General features: G+C 50.7%; 1 protein-coding gene across 5 annotated transcripts; it reads left to right on the top strand.

The window, feature by feature from the left end:
• On the top strand, nucleotides 1-18716 carry HOXD4 (homeobox D4). 5 transcript variants are annotated; one of them, XM_074338349.2, is made up of 4 exons: nucleotides 1-138; nucleotides 10415-10439; nucleotides 10720-14778; nucleotides 15318-18716. In XM_074338349.2, the coding sequence occupies exons 3-4, from the start codon at nucleotides 14349-14351 to the stop codon at nucleotides 15647-15649; spliced, it is 762 nt and encodes a 253-aa protein (XP_074194450.1). In that variant the 5' UTR covers nucleotides 1-138; nucleotides 10415-10439; nucleotides 10720-14348; the 3' UTR covers nucleotides 15650-18716. The 5 variants fall into 5 exon arrangements, with proteins under 5 accessions (XP_074194450.1, XP_019594898.1, XP_088650245.1 ...); XM_019739339.3 differs by having other exon boundaries at nucleotides 12655-14778; XM_088794119.1 differs by having other exon boundaries at nucleotides 3-138; nucleotides 7539-14778.
• The last annotated feature ends 8690 nt before the right edge of the window (nucleotides 18717-27406 follow it).

Below are 27406 nucleotides of genomic sequence, written 5' to 3' on the forward strand. Positions count from 1 at the left end.
AGCCGCGCGGTTCCGACGCAGCTCGTTCTCCAGCATGAGCGGGTCCCTGCCGCCCAGAGTGCGTGCAGCCAGGCAGCGCCTAAAGGATTACAGCAGCCGCCCCGGCCGACCCCCCGCCTCGAGCTCGGCAGTCTCCGGGTAAGAGTCGTCCCGTTCCCCGCCACCTACGCTTCCCCGAGACTTGGGGGTGGCTGTCTGCGTCCCTCTGCTCCCTAATCACTCCATGTCTGAGCGGGTGTCCCCAAGGGTCCCGGGTGGGGTCTGGATGAGCTCAGAAGTCGAAGAGAAGCCCCATTTCCTCTGGAGATTTCGAGAGGTGGATAGCGGCAGACAGGATCCCACCGCCTGTATCGAGAGCCCGTCAATCCCCCAACCTGGGAAGAGTGTGTAGATGGTTCCTGGACGTCTCGGCTTTACTGGGGGTCCCTAAAAGCACTCTGTAGTATAGAGCAGAGGTCTGCGGTTTGTTTGTGGTCAGAGGTACCTGGGAGGCAAACAGGTGTTTTTTGAGGATTGGGGCTTGGGGTGGGGGTGGGGTGGATTCTGTGTATCCAGGATGTACTTAGTTTGTTAATCTAGGTTTCGGTGGGTGATGCTGACTTCATTTCTAGGATTTATGGTTTATTGGGCCTTGTGTATGAGATGGAGTTTTAAATATTTTAAACTGTTTCTCTAGTTCTTAGTGAATTTTTGTAACAACTCAAAAAAGCTTCCTCCCACATCTAATAATCCGAAAGGTGAACTTGGATTATTTTATGCCACAAAATGGATGCATATTTTGGTAGGTTACAGTATCTGAAAATCTGGTGCAGGTTTTGGGGAAAAAAAACAATTAGACATTTCAAAAATGAGAAGCATATCTAAGTTCAAACATCACATTATGTTTATTTGCCATATTAAGAAAAGTGTATTTTGCTCTTTAAATGTACAATTGTGTTGTGGTTTTTGTTGCCTACAAATCAATATTATATAGCAACGTTTTCCCCTCTACTTTAAAATTATTGAACCAAAATATTATCTGAGTTAAAAGAAAATCCTTTGTAGAAAAAGAATGCTATTTTCTCCCACTGATTTTGAACGGTACTTGAGTATGTAGTTCTTAAATCCTATTTCCTATTTACTCATGGACACATGAAATATTAAAACCTTTGGACAATCTGCCGCATTGCGCATGGCATGAACCTGAGCATGGCGGAGTATGGTCTCCAAAGCACCCAGTGGCAAAATCTAACTCAATGTTGCCCCAAATATTCCGCTGTAACCGTGTTGGCCGTAAAAGCATTTCTGAATAATACATAATATCTTTTTAGAAAGGTATTTTATAGCAATTAACGATGGAATCGCGCTCGTTTCAAAATGGAGGGCCACGATTTGTGGCTAGTTGAGGTCTGTGAAATTGTGGTGGATCACTATGATCACTCACAAATAAGAAACTGAGTATTTTAAAAATTTGTAATGTCTGTATTTTGTAACTGTTTCTCTACTATGGTACAATGGGTGTTGAGATTATTTTTTCATATTGGTCAAAAGCATTACCTATTGAAAAGCACGCCCCTGGTCGTGGGCTCTTAGGCCCTCCCCAGGCAGCTCCAAAGCCTGCGGATCCCCTAGGTTGGCTGCCACCACGATGGGGAGTGGGGAGGAGCTAAGGCCATGATGGCCAAGCCCTGGTGTTCAGAAGTTCAGTCGTTTTTCCCTGGGCTCTGTGGCTGAGCACGCCCAAGTGACTAGGAACCTGGGCAGGCTGCAGGTCCGATTACGCAGCAGAGGGTGATGTCATGGGCAGATAGATATGGAGGACTGAAGGGCTCTTTGTAAGTCCCCGTGGTAGCATTAAGAGCTTATTGGAACTAAATGGTCGATTGCATCTAAGGGAATAAATAATCTTCAAATCACATTTGAACTCAGGCCACCTTGTCCACGAGGAAACTAGTTAACGCTTTTGCCACTGCCGGAAACGTTCTCATTGTCCCTGTTAAGCCAGTAAAAAAAAAAAATAAACGAAATAAAAAACACTTGGACCCTAAGAGTTCACAAGCCAGAGAGTGTAACTCCCAGCATCCTTGGCCTGAACCTCTATCCATTTATAGACAGGGAGCCGATGGCATGTCTGGGCCGTGGTGTCTACGGGTCAGGCTGTGAGCTGGGCTTGCGCTATCCCCGAGGACCAGGAAAAAGAGGAAAGCTCGCTATTGCAAATGTGGCCAAGCACCAGGGCTGAAAAACAAACGTATTTTCCTGTCAGATGGTCCTCCAAATAAATATATTTCGCCAAAATTCTGTTTTCTGAGCTCGAGAAGCTGGGGAAATCGGAACAAAGACAGTATTTCACTCTGGGCTGGCAGGCAGCTGTTAAGAGGTATTTACGGCCTTGCCGCAGTGCGGCCGCCGGGCAGGGCACGCAGGGGCACCGGAAGCTGAGGAGAAGCCACCAAGAACTCGGAATTCCGATTTAAGTCCAATTTAGGGCCACTTTTCCGGAATTGGTATGAACAGATACCCTCTTTCTAGGAACTGGTCCCTTAGACTTAATAGTTGTGCAGAATGAGGGAGAAGTTGTGCTCTCTAAACGTAGGGTGTTTTTCCTCGCCTTGATTAATGATTCAGGAGATATCGTGACTAGATGTGAAATTGCTGATCCAAATGACAACTTTATGAGTGTTCATTGGTAACGTGGCGATTTTGCTGGTTCCGTGGAACATGGCTTGCAAATCAGAAAGGACGGTTGACGCTTTTAATACAAGTTTTCCTAGAAAAGAAAATTATATTTTCTGTCCCTTAGATATAGGGCATCCAAGCTCCCCTGCAGTTAGGCGCTGAAGCAATGCCTAGAGCCGCACCCCGCATAGCCCCGAACCGCCTGCCACGCACGCTCACCCGGCGTCCGGCGGCGCATGTGCAGTGAAATAGCCCGCCTGGGGATCCAACCAGCAGAGCACTATGGGGGGGGAGGGGATAAGTGGACTCAGCAGGAAGATATAACCCGATCTCTCCACTCCTCCCTCCCTCAGGATTCGCTACTCATCTTTCCTTTATTCCGGCCTTCAATCTAAATATAGCTGAACATCTTGCCCTTGACCACGTTTTCAATCATCTTGACTCACACCCCACCTTAAGTTAAATCTGTACTTTAGAGACTGCAAGTATGAGCTAGTGGCCAAAGGGAAACCAAATCTTCTTTCAAGGTGTTAAGTAAAAACACACACATATACTTAACACCTTAAAAGAAGATTTTGAGAGAGAGAGAGAGAGAGAGAGAGAGAGAGAGAGAGAAATCCTCAGGGAAGTGTATAGATTTTTTTCAGCCTGGTGCTTTTGCTTTGGGGGAAAAGCCTTTCCTCTTGGCGTTTGTTCAAACCGCCAAACTTCAGCCAATCCTTCAGCCGGACCATTCCCGGATCTTCTTACGCCAGCGCAGCACGTTCGAGGGCTCTGCGGGGGGCACGCGGCTCAGCGGAGAGCGGTCAAATAAATAAATAAATGCACGGACAAACTGGAGGGATTTTCCGCTTGGGCTCATCTAATTAATGGAGGATGCACGCTTCTGGGCCGCGGGCCTGTTGTCAGTGCTGGAGGGAGTGCCGTGGGGGCGGCCTTAATGCCCTCTCGATTCCTTCTTGCCGCCGCGGGGGACACTGCAGGACTAGCTCACAGCCTCTGGTGCGGGGAGACCTCCGCCCCCACGCAGAATCCCCGGCTTCGGGTTTCCGGGCCTGGCGTAGTCCCTCTGTTCAGCTGTCTGGTGCCTTGTCCAGGAGGAGGCGCTGTAGGACAAGCGTCTCGAGGCTGCGGCAGCGCAAGAGTAGCCCCGGGCGCGAGCGGGAGGGGGGAGGAGGAAGGGGAGGACACGTGACCCCCCCCTCCCTCTCCCCGCTCTCCACCTCTGCTCTCGAAGTGCTTTCCGCCTCTGATGGTTGGCTACGCTGCGCCCAACTCCAGGGGCTGCATCCGGGGATGGGCAGCAGAGACAGGCCCGAGGCCCGGGAGCCTGAAAGCAGGTTCCGGGGTGGCAGGTCACCTCACTTTCTCTGCCTTCCCGGAGGGGGCGCGATTTTCGCGCGCTGGGCTCTTAAGAACAGGAAAGTAGAGTCCGGTGATAGGGCAAGGCGTACCTAATCCGCGGGGGCCCAGCGATCCCCCTCATGATGGGCTGCTGTTCTTGCCACTTTCCTTTCCTGCAATCCCTGGTACCCAGAATGGGCAACTTTGAAAAGCACAGCGTTCGGCGCCTCCGGCAGGCTGACGGGCCTCGCCGTCGCTCACCTAGAGCAATACCTGAGTTTCTGAATTTCCTTGAGGCTCCCTCAGAGCCATGGCCTATCCTATTGACTTTTCGGCTTAAGAACCCTGCTCATCTCTACTCTGTACCACACCAGCCACACACCCTTCTCTCATTATTGCGCCCATTACAGGCCTATGGTGGGCTCCTTGGGGCGTTTCTTGCACCGGCAGTGGCACCCAACTTCAACTGGCTCTGATCCAACCCCACTGATCGATCCTCCATTGTCTCCTGGCAATGCAGTCGTTTTCCTCCCTCTTTTCTCTACTTCAAGGCAGTGATTCTTAATGAAGGCCTGCATTCAAATCTTGTTTATAATGCAGGTTCTTGGGTCTCACGCCAGATTTCTTACTATATCATAATGTCCTGGACCTGCATTTTGTAAACAGTCTCCCCCAAGGGCAATTAGGATGCACACTTCTGTTTGAGAACTACTGGCCAACAGTCCCTCCTTCTTTTATGGTTCTCCTGTTTCCAGGGGCCACATTCCCTCTACCACTCAGGACTCCCCATAGTTTCTGGGGCTCCCTCCCTAACTGGGTTTTATAATGTCCTATCCCATAGGTTGAGGAATTGCTCCTATTTGGAGAAAGTGATATTGATCTCTAGCTTACTTGGAGATTTCAGAGGTGAGTAGGTTCAGATTACGTTGGTTCAAATTTTTAACACTTACCTGCTGTGTGACCTTAGGCAAGTAGGGAAAACTCTCTGCGCCTGTTTCCTCATTTGAGAAGTAGGGATAATAAGAGTACCTTCACGTGTTATGAGGATTTTTACCTATACAGCACTATGTGCCAAGCACTATTCTAACTGCTTTACATACATTAACTCACTGGTTAAGTACTTAAAAGTGTTTTAACACATAACAAGTATTCAATATGTGTTCCTTATCATCAATAGCCCTTTTCTGCTCAGCAATCATGTCTAGACTTTTAGAGCTGAAAGAGACCTGGTTTACTCACCCAATCCTTGAATTCTATAGAGAAGACAAGCCTAGCCTTTGTGACACAGGAAGTGGCAGACTCAGGAGAACATAGTTCTGGGACTCTTCCTATTGCTGTAATAGGCCTCATAGCCCCTGCCTTCTTAGGTCTCAGTGTCTGGCACATGTCTACAGGTAGACTTCAGGGCCATATCCAGGAGGAAAGTGGTCCAAGCTCCTCAGTGGGCAGATGTCAGGTAGGGGAGGCCTCACGCCCACACAGGCACATCTGTGACTCATACAGAGGGCTTACCGCCTTTCCAGAGAGCAGGCCCCATTGTCTACCCCCTGAAGTCACCTTCTCCACCATCTATCATCACACCTACCAGGGCAAGTACCCTCTTTTTCAGGCCCTGGGCAAATACTCTCTTTTCAGTTTCTTGAAATTTGGGGTAGGGTGGAAAAGCAAAAGGCCGGTGGGCAACAGCAGGGGAGACCAGGAGTGTCCCACTCCCCCATAATCTGCTTGTGTTCCAAGATTTGGGTTCCAGGGCCATGGCTGAACCATAGATCCCACGTTGGGCCATAGTGATGCTAAGGTGTCTTGGAGAGGCCTTAGCCCTAAATCACCATCAGCTGTTCCAGCCCTTCCAATTTTTGAAATTCTTTATATCTTTTAAAAAGTTATGTAAATACTACCTCAGGCTACAACCTGCACACATGGACACATGCCCTGCAACCAGATTCCACCCCCTCAACCCTGGCTTCCATGACTGCTGCCTATAGACTTTTCCTAAGAGGGCCTCTGTAACCCTTGGCTAAGCTTCCTGGTCAGGTTTTCTCTCAAAACACACAGTCTCTTCTGCTATCCACCACATCAGGTGGAGTTGGGCCCATGGCATACAGCAGCACTGTAGCCACCTAGTCACCCCCAACTCCTGTGCCATATAACCTTAGATGGACACCCCAGACCCTGTTCTTCTTGGGATCACTGAAAAATTTTCCAGCCCCTGCCCCCACCATGAGATTCTGTCCCAAGGCCCATTCTTTTGGATCTCATCTCTCATTGAGGTTTTCTTCTGTAGTCACCTTTTCTTCCCAAAAGACACCAAGCCAGAGCGCCAATGAGTGGATTCAATTGTAGGGGGTAGGGTGGGGGTAGCAGGAGAAGTGTTCTTTCAGTAACACAGCACAGTGCCAGGAATATGGAATCATATTTCTGTCCTGCTTGGGACTCCCTGATCAGTTCTTCTCTGGCTCCACACCCAGCCTGTATCCCTAAGTGCCAGGCCTGGGCAGTCTCCTTCCTCCATCTGTCCCTGGCCTAGGGAGTTCATCTAAAGTCGCATCCACACCAATCCTGGTTGTGCATACATTTAGTTTAAGGGGAGAGCTTAACACCTCCTCTGGGCAAGAAAACTCTTAAAAGCCAGTATTAGAATATTCTTTTCTGCCACACAGCAGGAACCCTAGGGTGGGCAGAGGGCAGACCTCCTTACATTTTGAGTGCAGCTGATGCAGCTCTGGCTTTTGGGTCAGGGGGATCCCTACAGGGACTCTATCTCATTGATAGCTCTCTGGGCAGGAATTCCCAGGACTGTCTTTTTCCAGCTAAATGGGGAGGGACAGTGACTAGAATCTCACTTTACCCAGAAACAAATTCCTTAGAGGTTTTTCATAAGGCTTTGACCTCTCCTCCCCTACCCCCTCTTTCATAACCACTGCCACCACCATTGAAAGTCCTTGGGAAAACCCCCAACAAATCAGCCTAAGCTAGTCTGCTGTTCCCCCGGGGCTCCACCTTCTTACTAGACCAACTTTGCTCTTCCCCATATCTGCTCTCTCATTCATCTACAGAAGCCCAGGACATGGGGCAAGGGAAGATTGTAGGAGGGGGATACTCTCCTTAATTACGTTGCCTGTCCTAAGATTAGAAAGTAATTGAAGATGTCTGCCTCAACGTCTTCCTGTCTTTCCTCCTGTTCCCTACACAAAGCTCGTTTCCTGTTATTATCTAAATATACAGAGTAGGCTGTTTGGTTGTATCTTCTTATGTAAGCCACAGTGAAGACTGCAAGAAAGTCCCAATCACCATCCTTCATTACCATTCATTCAAAAAAATATCTGCTAAGCCCCAACTAGCTAGGTGCCAGGCAGGCATTGTTTCAAACACTACCTCCTCATCCTGGTCTCCTTAGCCTTACCCCACCCCCACCCCCATAAAAAGCTCATCACAATTGCCTAGAAAGTTATACATCCTTTAACTAATTGTTATATTAACTTAAGGTAAAATCAAGAAGCTTTTCCCACCCCTCAAACTTTTATTATTTTTTACAGTGTTTAACAAGGACTAATTTTGAAGCTGCTCACCTAGTGCTAACAGGATCAGAAACCATTTTTTAAAGGGTTGGTATTTATGCATATTTTGAAAACATGCTATCAAGTGAAATAGAAAAAAATCCTCTTAAGTTATTAATGGGGGGCAGGGACGCATGCATACAGTCTGGGCTTACAGCCCCCTGCTTTCTAGCTAATGAAAGTCAAATCAGGAAATGGGTTTAGAAATGCACGGAGCATATGTAGGTGGAAATTAGGAGGCAAATTTCCTCTTAATTGTAGAGAGGGATCTCTTTCATGGGCTTAGTGGGACTTGCAGATGAGAACTTTTGCAACTAAATTTGATTCACAAATCATATGTGTATGTGCTCCCCAAATCTCCACGGAACATCCATTCTTTTCATTGGAATCATAAAAATCACACATTTTCACACTGTTTGGTGGCAACTCTGGCAGGCTATGGCAGGATGCTGGGGGTCAGTCCTCTTTTATTTACTCCTGTTGGTGGGAGTTCAGGGCAGCTTTCCCACTCCACCTCCCCCAAGCACAGAATATCACACTCCTCCATAGAGCAGCACTAAGGCCCAAGCTCCTTTTCTTGGCTTTCTCAACAGGAGAGTACACTCCTCCCTGCTCTCCGCTGTCTTAGGCGCTCCCTCTCCTGAGTGTGGCACTGCAGGAGGGGAGGATAGGACCCACCCAGGTTTGGGCCCTGGACAGGAACGTGAGCCCGGAGCCCTGTGGTTGGGGAACTGTGGGAGTGGGGACATCTGACTTCCTGGGCTTGGGTTCCTTCAGAGCTTCATTTGCTTCCTCACACCCTCTCCCCTTCACACCAGGGCTGTTTTATTGTTTTATAACCTTCTTTAAAGCTTCAGTTGCCAAAGATTCCGATGGGGCTATTCTCCACTTTCTCACTTTACCAAACCCCAAGTCTTGCTGTTTTAAGCAGTTTGGTCACTTGCAAAGGCTTTCCTTTCAGATCTAAGCAAATTATAGAAACCTCTGAGCATGCAGCTACCTTCAACTTTGCTGAGCCCATGCACAACAATACAGAGCCAAGTGTTAACTCCAACTGCCACCCCACCCCCAAGCCCACCCAGCCTCTCCTTAACCATCTTTTTTCTGTTGAAGCTTGAACAAAATCTCAAATAACTTCTAGTATAAGCAGTAAAAAGTGGCCCTTGGCTTTCCTCTTTGTTTACCACATCCAGAGCTAGAAAATGATTGCAATAAAGGAGGTGATGGTACTCACAGTGAATGCAGTCAGAGACTCATGACATGCCCAAACCAGCCTTTTCCAAATAGCACTATCTCCCAACTTAAACAGACATCTCTGAAAAGATGCTATTTGAAAAGCCCGGGGTATTGATATGAATATGACCCCTCCCCCCTCATCTTGGATATTTGGAACTATTTAGATGTGAGAGAACAGTTGCAATGAACCTTTATTTAGTGAATAAAAGTTTAAAGCCAAAGGTTATTTATGGTTCTGCAGAGATGGGACCTGAGTGGCTATTTACGAGCACGTGATTCCAATAAACTTTGTTTTATGGCTTGAGAGTTGACAAGCCAAAATATAATTCCCACCATAAATTAGGTTAAGAGCATACAAGTGCAGATGCTTGGTTCCTGGAGCAGCGATAGGAAAGTGAGAGGCTCCAGCTAGCACCCGGCTCAGGAGGCGGTTCTACTCCCAGCTCCCCTGCCCACTAGGAGGGAAAACCAGTAAGTCACTTATTACTTTTTCCAGGACAGCTCCAGGGGTGGGGGATTTATCTGCCTCTCTTTTCCACCTGGGGTGGGGAGAAATCCCATCGAAGTTAATTCTAATTTTAGCTTAAACCTAAATTAACAAATAGAAAGGGTATCGGGGGTTTTCTCCCCTCCCTCTGGACACAGAAAGTTAGGAGTTGAGGGATCCCACCTCACAAGAGAGACTTACTGTCTCTCTCCTCCCCATATGTAGCATCTGTTTCAGAAGTGGAATAAGACAGTGGTAGTCCAGGTGGAGAGAGAAAGGATGAGGATGGAGATGGCTTTGCCTCTGAGATTTTTCAGAGAAGAATGCCATCCTAGAATAAAACTAGAGGAGACTGATAACTTAAAGCTGGACACCAGCCCCCGTGAGGACCTCTGCTTTGTAAAATTGCTTTCTGGATTCTCCAGCAGCAATGCTGACAAAATGATGTCATATCCATAAAGCTGGATAACAATCTCAAGCATTGCCATTTACCTTTAAATCCATCGATTTTCTTCCTCCTAGGTTATCATTTGGGTCCTCATTTCCCTTGGAAATTTCTCTTTGTTTTGAATTGGAGCAGAAGTGGGAAGACAAGTCCCAGCCAAACCTGGTCCTTCTTTGGGAAGGAGAAGACAGGTTTGGGGGGCACTAGTTTGGGGCTGGGGAATTTGAAAACAATCTGAAACTGGAAAAGGGGGCTGAATTGCTCCCAACGCAAGACAACGGGAAGCTGGGGCTGGGGACAGATGAAGCGGCTGCTCCCTACCCAGTGGACCTGAGCCCACCCAGCCGATTCTGCAGAAGGAAACACACAAAAGGCCCATTTTCTCCTCGTTTCCCGTTTTCCCACTGGGGAAACTCTGTTACAAGCAGACTGAGTAGGGCCAAGGAACCAGTCAGGTTTTGCCCAAGGGAGGTGATTGGGGCCATACTCTCCTACTCCGTGGGTCTGCCCTTGAAGACTGCGTTCTCCCGCTCCGCGGAAAACTTTGCATGGTTCTTGGGGGTGGGCACCCGAAACAGGGAGGTCTGGGTATTGGTGGGGTGTCTGGGCCTTGTCATTTTTCTGTGTATCATCTCTCTGCTTTATTATCCTGTGTAATTTAAGTGACCCCCGTTTTCATTGCAACAGGTTCAGGACCACGAGAGACGCCGCTGTAAGTACCTTCCCGTTTCTTCCGAATCGCGAGGAGGCGGTATTGATAGCTGGGGAGGTGGTGGGCAAGGGCCGCACCAGGGGAGTGGGCGGGTGGAAGAACGGCCCAGCCTCCCCTGGCCTGGCGCTTGGAGGGAAGCTCGCTTTGGAGGTGGAGGCTCTAAGCTGAGTTCCTGGAAAGATTTTTGGGGCCTAGTTCACAGTCACCTAACTAAGGAAATGTGCCGCGGGCCCTCGCCCTTGTCTTCTTGAGCTTCCCTGGACCTTCTGGGCTTTCCCAGGTCTTCCCAGCTCGCACAGGTGCAGCTCTGCCACGGAGTACGCTTCTGTTAAGAGCTTGCAGCTAATTAGCAGCCCGCCCTATTAACAAGTTGCGGCGAGTATCGCCTTCTGCTAGGACCAACGTGCGAAACACCAAGACGACGCGATCTCCCTCCGCAGGCCAGCCCAGCTTAACCCGGTCCTGCCTGGACCAACCTTCTCTTGTGTTTTATAAAAATAAGAAAGAAAAAGAGACAAAAGAAAAAATGTAACCCTCTATGGCGGGTGTGTTGAGTGGATCCGCTTCTGGCAAGTGCTGCGATTCTGAGCTTTAGGTAGAGGTCCCTGCTCGCCCCTCCCCCGGCCCCAGCCTCCGCGGTTTGGGCCCTGGGTTGGGGACACGGGCCGAGCGAGGAGAGAGGAATACGGCCCTTCCTGGTCACCTCTGCTTTACTGTAACTGCAATTCGATAATTTCTGAGCCAGAGCGGCTGGTGTTGCAGGGAAATATTGGGGGAGAGGGAAGGGATTGGGAGAGGTGAGGTGGACGCATACATTCTTGGGGTCCTGGGCTTGGAAGTTAGATCTTTCTGAGTTGCACATGCCGCGGAAGACAGGTACATTTCTGAGGAGGCCCGTGACGTCTCCAGGAAGACTGTCTCATTAAGATGATGGCAATGGCAAGAGAATCATGGAAAACACAGCGGCCCCTCCCTCACTGCAAAACGGAGATAGTTTTATTTTGATGGGAGATGGAATATGTGAGGGTGGTAGGACTCTGGCACCCTCCCTCTCTCGTGAGACACTCTCTCTACAGGGTCAGAGATGCTGGGACATGGCTCTAGGTCAGGTTTCTTTGCCATCCAGCTTGTCAGCTTAGTAGACTCCCTGGGTGCTGCGCTCAACCCGAGAAATGGAGATTTCACCAGTACAGAGTTCCCCTCTACAAATCAGGCTAGCTCAAGTGAACCGGGTTCTGGGCTCCAGGCTGGAATATCTGGTGTCCCCAGGATCCCCTTGCCTTGCCCCTTTCCTGCCGCTACCCTGGCTCTGGGGTGCTTAATCTCTGCTGAGGCTCCTTGCTTGAAAACCCACTTTCGGCGCCCTGTAGCTGAACATAGCACAAAAACCGGAGAGATCAAAAGCATTCGTATGAGCAGTTGTGCAGGAGGTGAATATTTAACGCTTTTGTTCATCAATAACTCGTTGGCTTTGACCTGTCTGAACAAGTCGAGCAATAAGGTGAAATGCAGGTCACAGCGTCTAACAAATATGAAAATGTGTACCCTCACCAGGTCCCCACCTGGCCCAGCAGGCTCCCCCAATTTGTCTGGATAAAGCCTAGGCCCAGTGTCTCCAGGAAGGTGGGATTGTTGGGAGCACTTGGCATTAGGGGAAGTTGGGGGAACCTCTCTCGGACAAGGGAATTGGGCATGGGGCAGCCTCAGAGCTCTTGTTAGAATTGGCACCTAGGAAACCCCTACAAAGTCGCCAAAGCACTGGAACCAAAAGATTGGGGTATAGGGTAGAATGTGCAAAGTGCAGAGTAGAAGCAGGCAGACAATTTTGCCAGGCTGGGGGAGCGGAGGGGAGTCTCCCTGCTCCACCCTACCAGGCCCAGGCTAAGGTTTGAAACTAATTTTTGAATCATGAGGGGAAAATCAAAACAATTAAAAAAATTTTTAACACCTCTGGCCTACGATCAATGATTCAAAAGCCCCACTTGAGCCAGGGTTTCTCTCTGCCCCTGAAATCCATCAGGGCCCTAGTGCATCTGTGCTGTTGGTGCCCTGAACCGAGGGGTGAGCCCCAGACAGCGCCCAGGCACTGGGGCGGGTGCAATTCGTGAACTTTTGTACTCTTGTGTGCTGCTGTCGGCAACGCAAAAATAATGAAACTTTCTGATATGTTTGTAAATGATTTCGAATGACCCCTCGCCCTGCCCTTCACCATTAGTGTGCCGGCCCCAGCCCAGGGCGGCTCGGTGCCTGCAAGCAGCGCCTGCCTCGGGGGTCTGCAGCAGCAGCAGCCGCCGGATGGAGAGGCCAGCCGGACTCAGGGCCCAGGAAGGTAAATGTGCGACTTCGTGGAGAAATAGCTTTGTCAGCCAACCTGGCTTGCCCGGGCAGTGGATGGAGGATATTCCCCTGTTGCCTCTTTCTTCTGCCACTGAGGGCATTTGCTCCTTTCTGGAAAATGCCACATGATAGGGGGTGGTATTTGGATCCAGAGAGGGGGGTAATAAAACCTCCATTTCTGGGATGGATTATTTTTTCCTTCTTTCTTTTCTTAAGAAGACTGTCCTGGCTCCTTGGCTGCTGGGTAACCCCCGTCCTGGTACAAGGATGGGGAACTCGTTGCTGCAAATTGCCACCCAGCCCTTCAGGCTACCTGAACCGTCTCTGAAAATGCGGGTGGCTCCGAGGCCAGGGCTGGCAGCCGTCTGGGTACCCGATTTGGGTGGAACCCGGAGGTAGTAACGTTGTCTATATATACCCTGTAGAACCGAATTTGTGTGGTATCCACATAGTCACAGATTCGATTCTAGGGGAATATATGGTCGATGCAAAAACTTCACATTTCTCCAAAATAGCCTGAGTTGGAAGGATAGTCCAGAAGCAGCCGGGTGGGTCAGTTGCCTCTTTTTGTTTTATTACCTTGGACTCCAGCAAGATCGACTGAGCCTGGTGTCACAGAGCACCCTTTTCTTGGAGAATCTCCTCAACTTTTAAACAGAGTCTCTTGTGTAAACCCCTAATTGGTTGCACGAATCCAGGGCGAAAGGGCTAGGTTTCGGGGGACTGGGGAGTGAAATGGGAGGCCAGGTAGCCCCAGCTGTGCCCTGGAAGAGTATGTCAGATGGTGCCAGTGAGGGGACTGCCGCATGGGAAGGAAGCAAATGGGAAAGCATGCAGGGTCCTTTGGGGCTCATTTGGGTGAGGTACAGATACCCTCACCACCTTCCTGGCCCACCCCTCAGCTGTACCGGCTAAGCCCGGCTTTGACTAGATGCACCCCGGCTAGGGCACTCGCAGAAAGCTTGGCGGTTACTCATTGCCTAAATTGATTCTGGCCAGCTAGATTGTGGTAACTTTTGGGTGACCCTGACGAAGACAAAGCCGGGACTCGGCCTTTGTATGGCAGAGTCCCTGTTCCCGTGGCGGGGCTAGAGCCTGGCCTGCCTGGGGTACTCTGCCTAACTCAGAAGCTGCCTTGTCTACCTACCTGCCTTTTGGTGCTTTACACACCAACAGATATGGGGATTCATTCCCCCTTGAACTGTACCTGTTTTGGGGAGCTGCTTTCAGGTGGGGTGAGAGTGTACTTCGAGGTTAGCCAAGTCAGTGGCAGACAAAAGCTGTGATTACCTTTGGGGAATGAGGATGCTAGAGGTGAGAACTACACTAACATGTGCTGGGGCCCCTCAAATGTGCCACAGCAAGTCACTTGATTACACGTATGTTATTTAGTTAAATTTGTAAAAATTATGAGATGCTCACCAACCCGGTGATAAACTCGCTCCCTCTCTATTGGCTGGCCTGGTCACATGGCCGCCAACTTTATTCAGTTGACAGCAAGTAGGAGGGCCCTATGGAAGGAGAAAAAAAGACAACACGAGAAAAATTAGTATTTTCTACCTTCTGAAATTAATGGCCATGAGTTCGTATATGGTGAACTCCAAGTATGTGGACCCCAAGTTCCCTCCGTGTGAGGAATATTTGCAGGGCGGCTACCTAGGCGAGCAGGGTGCCGACTACTACGGCGGCAGCACGCAGGGTGCCGACTTCCAGCCCCCGGGGCTCTATCCACGGCCAGACTTCGGTGAGCAGACCTTCGGAGGCGGCGGTCCCGGGCCCGGCTCGGCGCTGCCCAATCGGGGTCACGGGCAAGAACCCGGTGGCCACTACAGCGCTCCAGGAGAGCCGTGCCCGGCACCCCCGGCACCCCCGCCCGTGCCCCTGCCTGGTGGCGCCCGGGCCTGCAGCCAGCCCGGCGGTCCCAAGCAGCCGCCCCCCGGGACCGCACTCAAGCAGTCGGCGGTGGTCTACCCATGGATGAAGAAGGTGCACGTGAATTCGGGTAAGGCGCAGGCCCAGCGACCTCCCAGTCCCCACTCCAGCCCGGCGGCCTGGGCCCCGGGAAGGGATGCGAGTGGGTGGGGGCATGTGGGGCTTCAGTGGGAGCTGCAATTACTCTCTCCATAAATTTTTATAGCTGAGGGAGCTGGCCAGGACCATGTGGCTGGCTGCTTGTCTGTGGGCTAAAAAGGGGGTGGAGATGGGGGTGGGGTGGGGGTCAACTCCATTTTCAGAGCGCAAGGAACACAGAGAAGAGGGGGTTTCCAAAATACTTGGAAATTCCCGAGCTTGTGGTGGTCCAGGGAGAGGGGAGCACAGTTGGGGATCCCCACTTATGAGCGTGGGGAAGTGTGTGGGTGTCAGGGAGTGGGTAGGAGTGAGCGTGTGTGCTGGGGAGAACCGGCAGGCGGGAGGGAGAGCAAGCTTGGAGCTCGGGGAGGGCCTCGGGCTTCGGGGAGCTCCAGGAAGTGAGCGTGGTGGCTGGGGGCCTAACTACTGGCCAGGCCCTGACCTGACCGTGCTGTCTGTTTTGTCTTGCAGTGAACCCCAACTACACGGGCGGGGAGCCCAAGAGGTCTCGGACGGCCTACACCCGGCAGCAAGTCCTAGAACTGGAAAAGGAATTTCATTTTAACAGGTATCTGACTCGGCGCCGTCGGATTGAAATAGCTCACACCCTGTGTCTGTCAGAGCGCCAGATCAAGATCTGGTTTCAGAACCGAAGAATGAAATGGAAAAAAGACCACAAGCTGCCCAACACCAAAGGCAGGTCCTCCTCGTCCTCGTCTTCCTCCTGCTCCTCCTCAGCCACCCCCAGCCAGCATTTGCAGCCACTGGCCAAGGACCACCACACGGACCTGACGACCTTATAGAAGTGGGGACCCTGGGCCCATCCCTTCCTGCACTCCCGGCTGAGCCGAAGCTGCGGGGGCAGGCCGGGCCTGCTGTCACCTCGCTGGGCTCTAAGGTACTGTCGGGTGGACCTGGGACCTGCAGGCCGCCCTCGGACTAGGTTAGCATCTTGCCCGAGGGCAGCCCCCTCCCTGGAGCTGGGATGGGGGTGGGAGGGGGGCGGGATTCTCTCTCTAAGTATATTATCACATGGCAGGAGCTACTGAAACATAAAACCTTGGCGAGTCATTAAACTCATGAAAATCTCTGCTGTTGGATTTTGAATTTGCAAATGAAGGTTGAATGCTTTATCCCAGTGTGAATTTGAAAATCCTCCCCCACCCCACCCCTCCAGGGAGCTTTGTGGTTTAATAATGTGGGGGAGTTGAAGCAGAAGGTTGGCCACCCCTGTGCTAGGTGCTTTCATGGAAGCAGGAGAGCTGGGCCAGGATTTCTGAACTTTCTGGGTTGTCTATATAATTTCCAGTGTGAAAAAAATGCATATATATTTTGCTCCTAGTAGCCCCATGCCCAAAGAAAGGAGTCTGAGAAGGAAGTGGAAACGGGTTATTTTATGTTTAGATTATATTTGCTTAAATATTTATTTGTTGGGGCAGGGAATACAGAAATAACTGACATCTTAATGCCAAAAACCTTAAGACTGTGAAAGGGGCTGAGTTTCAGAGAGCAGAATCAGAGATGTGTGGACTTAACTTCTGGCTCTAACCGGCATTTTGAACTCCACCCCCTCCCCACTCCCGGGAAATATGTGTAGGAGACCCTTAACCCTTCTAGAGGGAAGCAAAGGGTCCACTCAGAGTTGAGTTCTTGAAAATATATTTTCACATGTGCTTTTTTCAGCATTGTGCTTACAACCAGTTCTGGGTAATTAAAGGAAAGGAAAAAAAGGAAGAAACAAATGGTCCAACATTTTCCTTCTGGGGAAAGAAAACAAAACCTCTGTGTTCTGGGTCATTAGATAATGACTGAATTTTCTGTTCCAACTGGATTCCAAATGCCCAAATGCCCCACATAGTAGTATTTTATAGGAATTAGTGTATGGCCTATATTGGAAAGGGGATGGGCAGTGGGGAGAAAGTGGCAAGATGAGGAAGTCTTGCTTTAAAAAAGAAAGAAAAAATGAATTAAATCCAGAAGTCCACAAAAGTTGATTTCTTCCCTGAAGTTTTTATTTTTTAAACAAATCTAAGGAAGTTTTTCTCAGCGTATTAATTAGAAGCAGAAATGGTAAAAGTATAAAAGTTTTCAGGCCCTCTCCCTTGCTTTGAGAATAGTGGTTTAAAACAATCACTCAAACAACAGGAGAGATGTTCTTTAGTCATTTTTCTTATGTCTTGCTTGGGAAGGGTTCAAAGCTCATTTTTCTAAAATGCTGACCCTTAGGGATAAGGGGGAAAGAGAGAGTCAAAGGTAATGACCAGAGTTCATATACTCAAGTGAAACAAGGCTTTGGAAGTTTAAACCCCAAAGCCTCGGGCTCCAAAAAGAAACCCCTGGTTGTAGCTATCGAAAAGTGACAAAAAGCGGGAGGGAGAAAGGGTGAGCTTGAAAGGAAGATTCAGAATTGGGGTTATTTTTTCAGTGTTTCAGAACACTTTGGAAAGTTTCAATGGTAATTTTAAAAATACGTTTAAGTGGAGGGGGGAAAAACTTTTTCTGCAGGCCTGTTCTTTGGTTTGGTGTCTCCTGAGAGCTGAGGGCAGGTATTCACTGGAGTCCCTAGGCTGAAATTCCACTTCTCTAAAGTATCTTCCAAGCCTTGGTCTTTTGTATTAGACCCTGGGGACAGCTCTTTGTTCCTCCTTGGGGTGAGCCTGGCTCTCAGACTTGCACATGGCAATACTTGAATATCGGCACGTCGGGATATTAAAGATGGATATTCCTGCATTATTCACATCATTGTTTCTATGACAAAAAGCACAGAGTTCATACATAGTCAAGATGTCTTTTTTCTGACGCCCTCACGTTGAGAAGCTGAAAAGGTATTTTACTGAAGTTCGGCTAATTTACAGAATCAGGTTCATCCAGAGGACAAATTTTCTATTCGATTAGCTGTATTTCAGCCGGGAGGACTGACCTCTAAACCCTTAACCTTTTGGACTCTAACTACCCTTCTCTTCTTTTTTCCCCTCTAACACGGAAAGTAGTCTTTGGATGTAGCATTTGAAAAGAGCTGCTATCCTTGGGCAAGTTGGAAAGTTGCTAAAATTCTTTCCTAAAACCCAAATCTGTGAATACATTGAATTTCTCCTTGAGAGGAGGAAAAGCATATATTATCACAACATCCAACTACTATATATTATAGAGAGATTATTATATAGATTTCCCAGAAGTTAAGGTTACCCCAGCTTCAGACCAAATGCCAAAACCACTTAACTGCCTTCACCCCTGCCCCAAAAGAGAGCCAAGAGGCATATTTTGATGAAGAAAATCCAAGCTCCTTCTCAAACATAGCCCCACAACTTAGGAAAGTAACTTCATAAGAGAAACAACTTCTTTGTTTATAAGTCTCAGCTCTCCTTCTCAGCTTCTAGGGATTGTCTTTTGAAATGTTAATGGAGCCTGGATGGCCCAGAGGGCAATCCTCAGCCCTGAGGTCCCAATTGGACTCCACTGTCCATTTGGGCCCACAGGAGTGGGTCAGGGAAGAAGCAGGGGACCCCATAGGTCAGGGAAGGAAGTGAGTTTCCATCTGGGAACATGCTCTGGAGAAAACTAGATGTGGAAAGTCTCAGTGCCCATTTGCTTTTATTTGTTTCCAGTTTGTTCCCCCAAATATGAGCCAGAAGTGTTTGTTTAGTGTTTTGTTTTTTTGGCTGTGTTTGGGTCCTGATTGGGGTGGTGGGGGGGTTGAAATGTTTGCTGAGGGCACTGCTCCTCAGACTCCCATCTCACTTTGTCCATTGCAACCTTTTGTTGGGAGATGACATTGTCAGTCCATGGTGTCTGTTCACACAAGATGCTTTTTAAATAGAATTGACCAATGTTCTGCTGCCACTGATTAAAGTATTATTTATACTAATTGTTGCCTGTAGTTTTGATGTAATTCATTGATCTATATTTGAAATAATAAAAGGTATAGCAAAATTGCCCTCCTGTTTGGTGCCTCCACAGAAGCATCTTCATTAAGTCTTATGAAAGCTAACATTCAATATAAACTATTTTTTTTTTAATTTTCTGCGGTGTGCCTAGCATATGAAGGTTAAACTGTGTAAGGTGAAGCAATTCTATCCTTATCCCCTCCCCCATATATACATAGTTCCAATTTGGCCACCAAATTTTATGAGTATTGAAAAGCCTGGGGTTGAACTCAGATTGCTGGGGGTGGGCATTATTTTTTAAAGGAAAATAAGTTACTGGGCTAAAAGGAGGCTCCAGATTGGCTTTCTGTGTGGCCCCAGTCACCCCCAGACTCCTTCAGTCCCTGTTTTGTTATGTGATGGGCAACAGACCTCCCCACCTCCAACTCCAAGAGTGAGTGTCTAATGCTGGGTTCGGGGTGACCTGGGACTGGCCAGTGGCTGCTCGGACACGACCCCTCTGGCCTCCAGTCTTGGGCTCCTTCTACTTTTCCGGTGCTGCTGAGTCCCACTGGGGCCTCCAGCACCTGCCCCTCCTTCCCCCAGCGTCCCCTCCGCCCTCCAGACAACAATAAACACTCCCCACTATAAAAAGTGGCGTGCGCTATTTTTATCGCGAGGGCTTTTTCACATCTTGGCTTTCCTTGAAGAGGGGCCAAGACAGGAGTCCCAAAGTAGATGGGGTGTGTGTGTGTGGCGGGGGGGCTTGCTCTTGACAGGAAATGAGCAGAATGCGTAAAATCAGACGTGTACTTAATATATGGAAGGGCTCGACTCAGATGCGTGGACATGTGTATTTATAAGTGCACAGAAGTTTAAATATTCGGACACATTTTATGATTGTCCTCTGCCTGTCTTCTGGCTAATGGCTCCTCCTGTGCCCACCAATACATCAGTACGGCTGTATGTATTGAATCACCGGCAGGGATGAGGAGGAAGCGAGTCCATAGCCGAGCCGGCTTGCGTACAGTACAGTAAATCGGGCCCCTCCGCAGGCAGAAGGCGCTTCCCGCCCGCCCGCCATGTTGGGGAGCCCTCCCTGCCCCCCGCGCCGGGCTGGGCGGCCGGGGCTCGCCAGCAACCGGGGGAGGGCCTTTCATAACCCGGAGAATTTTCAAAGTGCGAGGAAGATGATAAGAATAGATTTCTACAAGTCCCGACCACGTGATTGGCGAAATAATTAATTCAGCACGTCCCTTAAGAAACACGGAGTCGTCATTAATCTGCCACGCAAAGGGCTCTCTCCGACTTGGAAAGTGCAGGGATCCCAAGAATATCACCCGTCCAGGGGGGCCGCGCGGCGCCCCCGGCCTCCACCCCCGGCCCCGCCGCGGGCGCGGGAGCGCGGCCGGCAGGTAAATATTTTGGCGACTTTTATTTCTTCAGATTTAAATCCTTAATGAACTTAGCTGTCAGGGCCGCTGACAAATAGTTCCCTTTGCTTCCTGATTTGGAACCGCGCGCCGGCGAGAAGTTGTTAGTGGCTTGGATGGTGACCTTTGGTTCAGCAAAGCTTTGCACTTATGAAAAATTACTGAGAGAGACCGAGTGTGTGTGTGTGTGTGTGTGTGTGTGAGAGAGAGAGAGAGAGAGAGAGAGAGAGAGAGAGAGAGAGAGAGAGAGAGAGAGAGAGAGAGAGAGAGAGAGAGAGAGAGACGCGAGGGGACACGGGGGCGAGGGGCGAGGGTGCGCGCGGGCTGCTCGGAGACAACAGGAATTGTAAAAACCCGCCCGGCTGGGGGACGCGCCTGGCGCACGCGGGCCGAGGTTGCCCGGTCGCCTGTGTCTACCGGGAACAATGGTCGCTGTCATGGCATCTGCCGCCTATTCTTAAACCGGTGAGAAAAGGCCCCAGCCCTCTTTTCAAGCGAGGGTCGTAAATTTTTCTTTGCGTCATAATAGAAGGCTATAAAATCGAGTTGAAATTTTACCCCAGGCAGGTTTTAACCAACGGATAATGATTTCCGAGTTGCTTCTTCCACTCCCCGCCCTCTCCACCCAAGCTCTGCAGCTTCTGTCACCCCAGATAGTTTTCCCTTCTCCCGTTTTATTTCTGTATTTTTAATTTGGGGGGAAGTTCTAAAATAAAGACAGAGGGAAAAAGTCGCTTCCGCCGAATGAGAAGACCTGGCGGCCCGCGGAAGCCTGGAGGAAGGTATATGCGGAGAGAGGCCAGGGCGAGATGCATGCCAAGGCTGTCTCTCCTGCTTGCTTTCATTTCAGCCTTTTTTCTCCCACACCCCAAGGAGATTCGAGGTCCCAGAGCCACCCCACTCCCACCCCAAGCCGCCCCCCAGCTTGGGCTTAGGGCAGCAGTGGGCATTCCTCTTCTCTAGCTGGAAACTCTGGCATCGGGGGAAGAGAGGTTCTTTATTCACCTCCTTCCCTCCTCGGCGGCGTTGAGGATGATTTCCTCGAGCTGAGGCTGGCTGCATTTGGTGGTTGTTTTGGGACTGTGTGTGTGTTTTGATTTCTTTTTTGGTGTGTGTATATTTCCCCGTCAGACAGAGACAAAGTTTCCTCCGTTATGAATTATACATTCAAACAATAACACATTAATTCAATTATTCAAAGATGACAAATGTTTATGTGCTTTGCAAGTGACTCCGGCGCAGATTCCCGGCTCTTTCTCTGAGCTGTTCGCGTTTTTCTCAATGAGAATTGGCTCCCCTCCCACCCCAACCCCACTCACCCCAACGCACCTCGACATCCCCTGGTAGGCCCGGAGAGGAACCCACAAAAAGCCTCCCCAGCCCCACTGGCAGCCTGGCAGCTAGCAGCCTCCCAAGGCCTGGGCTTGGCGGCCACCGGCCCGGGCTATTTTATCAGTGTGACAATTGCCCGGGTTGGTGTGATAAATCATCGTAAGTAATTCCTGAAAGGGTGCGAGGCTGTTGGGGGCCGGGCGAGGACTGTAAATCTTTCCGGTTTATTGCTCTATGAACATATGCTCCGATTGAAGAAGGCTTAGATCCTTTCCTGGAGACAAATTCCCGCAAAGCGGCCCGCCTCTTTGGCTGGAGATTAACACTTGCTGCGGGCGGGCTGCTGGGCCCCCGGCGGGAGTCTAGGGGGCGGGATCCTCCTGGCGGGGTTGAAATGGGGGCACCCATGGTCTGGCTACAAGAGGCGTCCCGACTGGGCCTCCAGCCAGGCCAGCCAGGTGAACAAAAGGAGGGGCTCACTGACAGGTCTGGGGGCTTTCTATGACCTGCCCTCTGGGACTTTCCTGGTTTCTGGAATGGGATTGCGGAGGACCTTACTCCTTTTTCCCCCGGCCCTTCTGCGGCTGTGGGGCACATTCACCTTCACCTGTCGGAGGCCTTGCGAACGGTGACAGGGTTTCTGCTCCGTAACCGTTGCCACTGAGAAGCAGAGCTGGCCGTGAAAGCGAGACTTCGGGGATGGGGTGGAGACCCTCGCATGGTGTGGGATTCCGGGTGCAGGTCGGACTTGGGGAGGGGGTGGGGGCTTTCCAGGAGCCAGGAGCTGGAGGCCACCCACTGGCCTTCGGCCCGCCGGGAGCTTAACTCTTGTGACCAATGCAGAATTGCTACCGTAAATTTGACCCAACCACTCACTGGAAAGTGCTGGGAATCTGTCCTGATTTAATATTTCTAAAACAGAAGCTCCCTCGTCCCCCAGATAAGCCCAGCCAGGACTGATTCCGCAGCCCCCATGTGTTTTTTCTGGAGGCGCCGCAGGAAGCGGGAATGCGAGGCCTAGCGGTCGCCCGGCCTGCGGGATCCGCGGGCCGGTTCGGGATCCGGAGGCACACAGGTCACCGCAAACGGCGATTCGGCATCTCGGCTGCTCTGCCGCGCAGGACCCGGTGGAGTGAGCAAGATGCAGAGAGGGAAGACCGCTCCCCGTTCTGGCCGGCTGCTTATGAGTCTGTTCTGGCTCTCAGAAGTGGCTGCTTGTCTGCGGCGTCCGCGGAAGAGCCAAGGCCCCAAGCAGTGGTGATGTGATGGTGGGGTTTCCCAGGGTGACCGGCCTGGTCTGTAAGCAGGAGGCTCCCACCTTAGGGCCGGAGACTGCGCTGTGTCACAACGTAATCGCCTCGTCCGGGGAGGAGGAGAGCGGTGGGTCCACCTAGGCGGCACGTGGCCGGGGTGCTTGCGGATGCGGAGAACTGGGCACAGCGGGGGAGCCAAGGGAACCCTGAGCCTCTGGTGCTCCACAGCCGCCTTCGGAGACTCCTCTAAGACCGGTGACCTCTAAAATTTCCAATCCCCAGACCAGTCTGATGGAAGGCTGGGCCAGGGTCAGAGGTCATGGGGGAGAGACTCTCAGCGCCCCAATCTACAGGTCGGTCCCTAGCATTGAGATGGGAGTTTTCCTTCATCCCCCATACCCACCCTTGTCTGCCCCTGGAAAGGGGCCCGGATCCTATGCCTTCCGCCCCCTCCTCCCAGCCCCCAGGCCTGGTTGCGCTCCGGGCTGGATGCTGTGAAAGTTTCAGCCTCAATCAGTACAATCTTTCCTCAGGGTCACGTGAACAAATATGCTTGCATTTGAAGGCAGCGTCTGTATTTCCCGACTGAGGGGGTTTCCGGGGCTCTCCAAATCCAGAAAGGACCACATTCCGAAAACAAAACAAACCTCGAGCTCTGGGGGGCCTGGGAGGGCTGGGCAGGAACCCAGGAGTGGGTGGGGGCGCGGGTGGCCGCTTCTCTGGGCCTGGGAGCAGACAGGCAGGCGGGTGGACCGACGGGCGCGCAGCGCAGGCTAAGCCAGCTCGGGGACTACGAACTCATTCCTCCTGCGTTTATTGGTAGTTGAACCTCAGCCTGGTACCGTTCTACCGGGAATTCCGTGTGCTCGGGTATATGGCCGCGTCTGCGAGCGCGCAAGACCAGGGTTGGGACAGTGTTGTCTGCAGACAAAGGGGGAAGGCTAGCTCTGCCCCCCACTGGCGCCCACTCTGAGGCCGAGGACACCAGGTTTATGATAAATTGGGATCCAGGTAAGCAATTGCATGACAAAATGGAAATCTTTGGGCACAGGGCTGCTTGTTGCCCTAAGGAGATACTAAATATGATTTATTTTGTGTAATCTGTGATCTTGATTATTGCCAATTGGTGAGGCAGCCGGCTTAGACCTAGATACACTTCTACATATACATTGAGGACGGTGATTAATCGTGACGAGTGGCGCTTTGTGGGAATGCTCCCTGCCTACCCAAAGGTTAGGAGGACACACTACCTTGCCAGGCTTGGAGGGTGACCGGTGGCATGGGGTGGGGGAGAGAAAGGTGGCAGTTTAAAGAGAGGGTCAGTGAAGGGGTTGGCGGCTGGAGGAAGTATTTTGGGGGTAAATGTGCAGTTATGAGAATGGGCTGGAAATGAAATGAATAAAAAGAAACTTTTTTTTTACACTGTCACTGCCAAAGTGAGATGGAGCGTCATATTAATTCCGTGTCTTGGGCTGTCGGGTTGGGCGCAGGCAGGTTGATTTATATGTATTGAAAATAAACTCTGTGGCCAGCCAGCTCCTTGCATTGTTCTGGGAGCTAGCTGCACATACTCAAGCCTTTATCTCTTGCTGTTGGCTTAATTTCTTTTTCTCGGAAGGTTAAAATGCTACTCAAGATTCTCTCCCCAAATTCAAAAGAACCCCCAAACTACCCAGAAGAGTTTGGGAGTCTCAGCCACATTCCCCCTCACTAATCAAGGGCTTTGACTGCAATAGTGGCAAAGAAAAGGTTTAGGGCTTCTGGGTCCTCCCCAAAGAACCTGGAATGAAAGCTAAATCGTATGTTAACTCTTGCACCCCATCCATCCTTTGTTTACTATGTCCTGTGGCTCCTGGCTGGGGGAGGACAGGACAATCCATCCTGGGTCTTCGGAGGCCAAAGCCTGAGTAAGTAGTTCCATGAGCCGGAGTGAACCGCTCCACACTCATGGGAACGCCACAGGGCCAGGTCAGACTGGGCCTCTGTGGGGAAGGGACCCAGAAAACAAGGAGCATTCCCTTAGCGTAGGCTGGGACTGGGCACCAATAAGAGAAGGACCAACATCCAGGGGCGTCGCCATTAAAGGAGAGCAGTAAAGTTGTTTTGTCAATCGCCTGTGCTTGGCTCCATCAGAACTTAAAGTCGCTGGACATTTTTCTTCGCTTGCTGCCTTGGAGCTGCGCGCCTGCCAACTTAGTCAGCTGAATCCAATTACTGCGAGCAGCATTTCATTTGGCCCCATGGAACACTCACTTATAACTTCCCCGAAAATTTCAATAATCCGCACCAAGGCTCCTTATCCTAAAGACTTTTCAGGGTTACTGGTGGGGGATGGGGTGTAAGGCCGGGTCTGCCCGGGACCAACTCCTAGTTGACAGCTCACAGACCGGACTCCCTCCCGCTCCCCCATTTCTGGCTGTGGAAAGAGTACTTGAGCTAGTGGCCCAGAGCCAGCCAGGTTAAGCCTGCGATTCTGGACAAGCAGGAGGCTGAACTCGGACCCATGCTGGATGGTGGGGGAGTTGGGAGGGAACGCAGGAGAAGGCGGTGGGGGCTCTGGGCTGCCCACCTTTGGCCACTCTGGGATCCTCTTTTCTTTCCCCCTCCCAAGCCTCATGCGCCCAGAGTGCAGAGAGCACCGCGTTCCCCAGAAAGCCCAGGAGCAAACTTACCCTGTTCCTCCGTGGCTGGGAAAATAAAATCTAGCTACCGGCGTCCGGGGATCGTGGCCCTGGGTAGTCTCCCAATTTATCCCTTTTTCTGAGGGGAAGCTCCTATTTTTAAAGAACCCCCCTTTTTTAAAAAAAATTAATAAATAAAAAACCAAGCAGCGAAAGTTGACGTCCGCCCACGTGAATGTATCATATAAAGCGGCTTCGGGATTCGCCGGTTGGGTCGGTGGGCCCGGGTACAACGCGCCTCCATCGCGAAGTCCTCCGGGCCGGCCCAGCGGACTAGACCCCCTGGGTCCGGGCCGACTGGGAAGTTGAAGTCGAGGCGAGATGTTAGGAGCTCTACCGGGCCGGGATCTCTCCGAGGCGCTTCCGTTGGGTGTTCATTAAGGGTGAGTTATTGCCGCTTGAGCCAAAGGTCACTTCAAAGGCTTATGGCTTCGCGCTCTGGTCTTTAGAAGGGCCCGGAACGCTTTGTGTGGGGCTTTCCCAGCGCGGTTTAGTGTTTGCAAACTACTGAGTCGACAAATTGCACAGGGCAGCTGCTAGAGGGGTGATTGTGTCTCTCCTTTCACCTGACCAGGGGCAGGCACCTTCTGAGCACCTTCAGCGGTGGGCAGCTAGGTCTGTTTTTAGGGTGAAGGTAGGAAGGGATGTTTGTTTTAGGCGGCTTGCAGGCTGATTCCTACCCAGGTGTGGGCAGCCCAGGGCAGGAGTGTGGTGGGTACTTACTGGAATAAAATAAACTCAGGGAAACCACTGATACAATGTACAAACCGGGAAATATCGCCTAGTTCCCTCTTCACTGGGGCTGCCTCGGGCAGCGGTTGACTGGGACCCACTCAGGCTTATATCTACATATTCACCTTCCTTTTCTGGTGCTATACTGTAGCCCCCTTCCCACTCCAATTCTGCGCAGTCCTTCTCTTCGGCTTTTAAAAGGATGGGCTAGGCCTGGGGGATTGGGGCACCTGGATCATTTAGAGCTTGGTTGGAGTAGGAGGAGAGGGAGGGACTGGTTTCCCTGCTTGGCTCACCCCCTGCCCTAGGGTGTGGCCCTTCCTTCAGGTCGGGGTTCTCCCTTCCCCCATCTGGCCAAGGATTTGGAGTTAGTCTACTCGCTCCCTAAGAGCCAACCGAGTCTCCTTTCTGCGTGAGAAAAGGCGCCCTGAATGGCTGCAGGCACATTTTACAATAGCCACGTTGATTATGACACCCTTAAAGGGGATAAAGCCTCTCCACATGTGTTTGTAAGAAAGAACCGGCTGCCACTGAGTTTTCCATTTTGTTCCAGATCCACCTGAACAGAATATCATAAGGAACCCGAAGAGCCTACAAAAAGAGTTAGAGACAAAATTCGAGAAAACTCGCGTACACACACGCGTACACACACAATTGTGAGTGGCATAATTTAAAAAAAATTATTTTCACATTTCCATCTGTCCTACAACGCAAGGTAGCCATCTCAGGATTCATACATACATCAAGACATAAAACAAAGGGCGGCTTTGAAGTGGATCACCTCAGTGTGAACGGCCGCCGGTTACATGATAACCGATCATCGGCCTTCAAATTTATGGCGCTTTAATGGGGTGAGCCCAGTGCTTTAAATGCAGGGTATATTACGAACTGACTTATCTGGGCTAAGTAAGAGTGATTTAGAAGGTCCGTCCAGGGCTTCCCATAGGGCAGAAGAGGCTCAGGCTGAGAGATCGGCAGAACTTGGGCAGAAAGCCCCCAGCTCTGCGATAGATAAATACATCCCTTTTGGGGCAAACCTGAAAAGGAGTAGTTCCGAAATCCTGAAGTAGCAAAGCCAACAGGGAGGGAAGAATCATTGCTCGGTTCCAGTGAATTAATGGGGGTGCCGAGCAAGAGTCGTGTCTGCCAGGAAGAGATCTGTGGGCTTCCAAGGCCCTGGTTTAGGCAAAACAGGGAGAGGAGCCGAGGCCAACTCGAACCTTAGAAAAATTTGATACTAACAAGCAACCAGCACACCATCTCCTC

This window comes from Rhinolophus sinicus, chromosome 17, assembly GCF_057876585.1.
Source record: "Rhinolophus sinicus isolate RSI-liver-muscle chromosome 17, RSI-T2T, whole genome shotgun sequence".
Classification (NCBI taxonomy): Eukaryota; Metazoa; Chordata; class Mammalia; order Chiroptera; family Rhinolophidae; genus Rhinolophus; species Rhinolophus sinicus.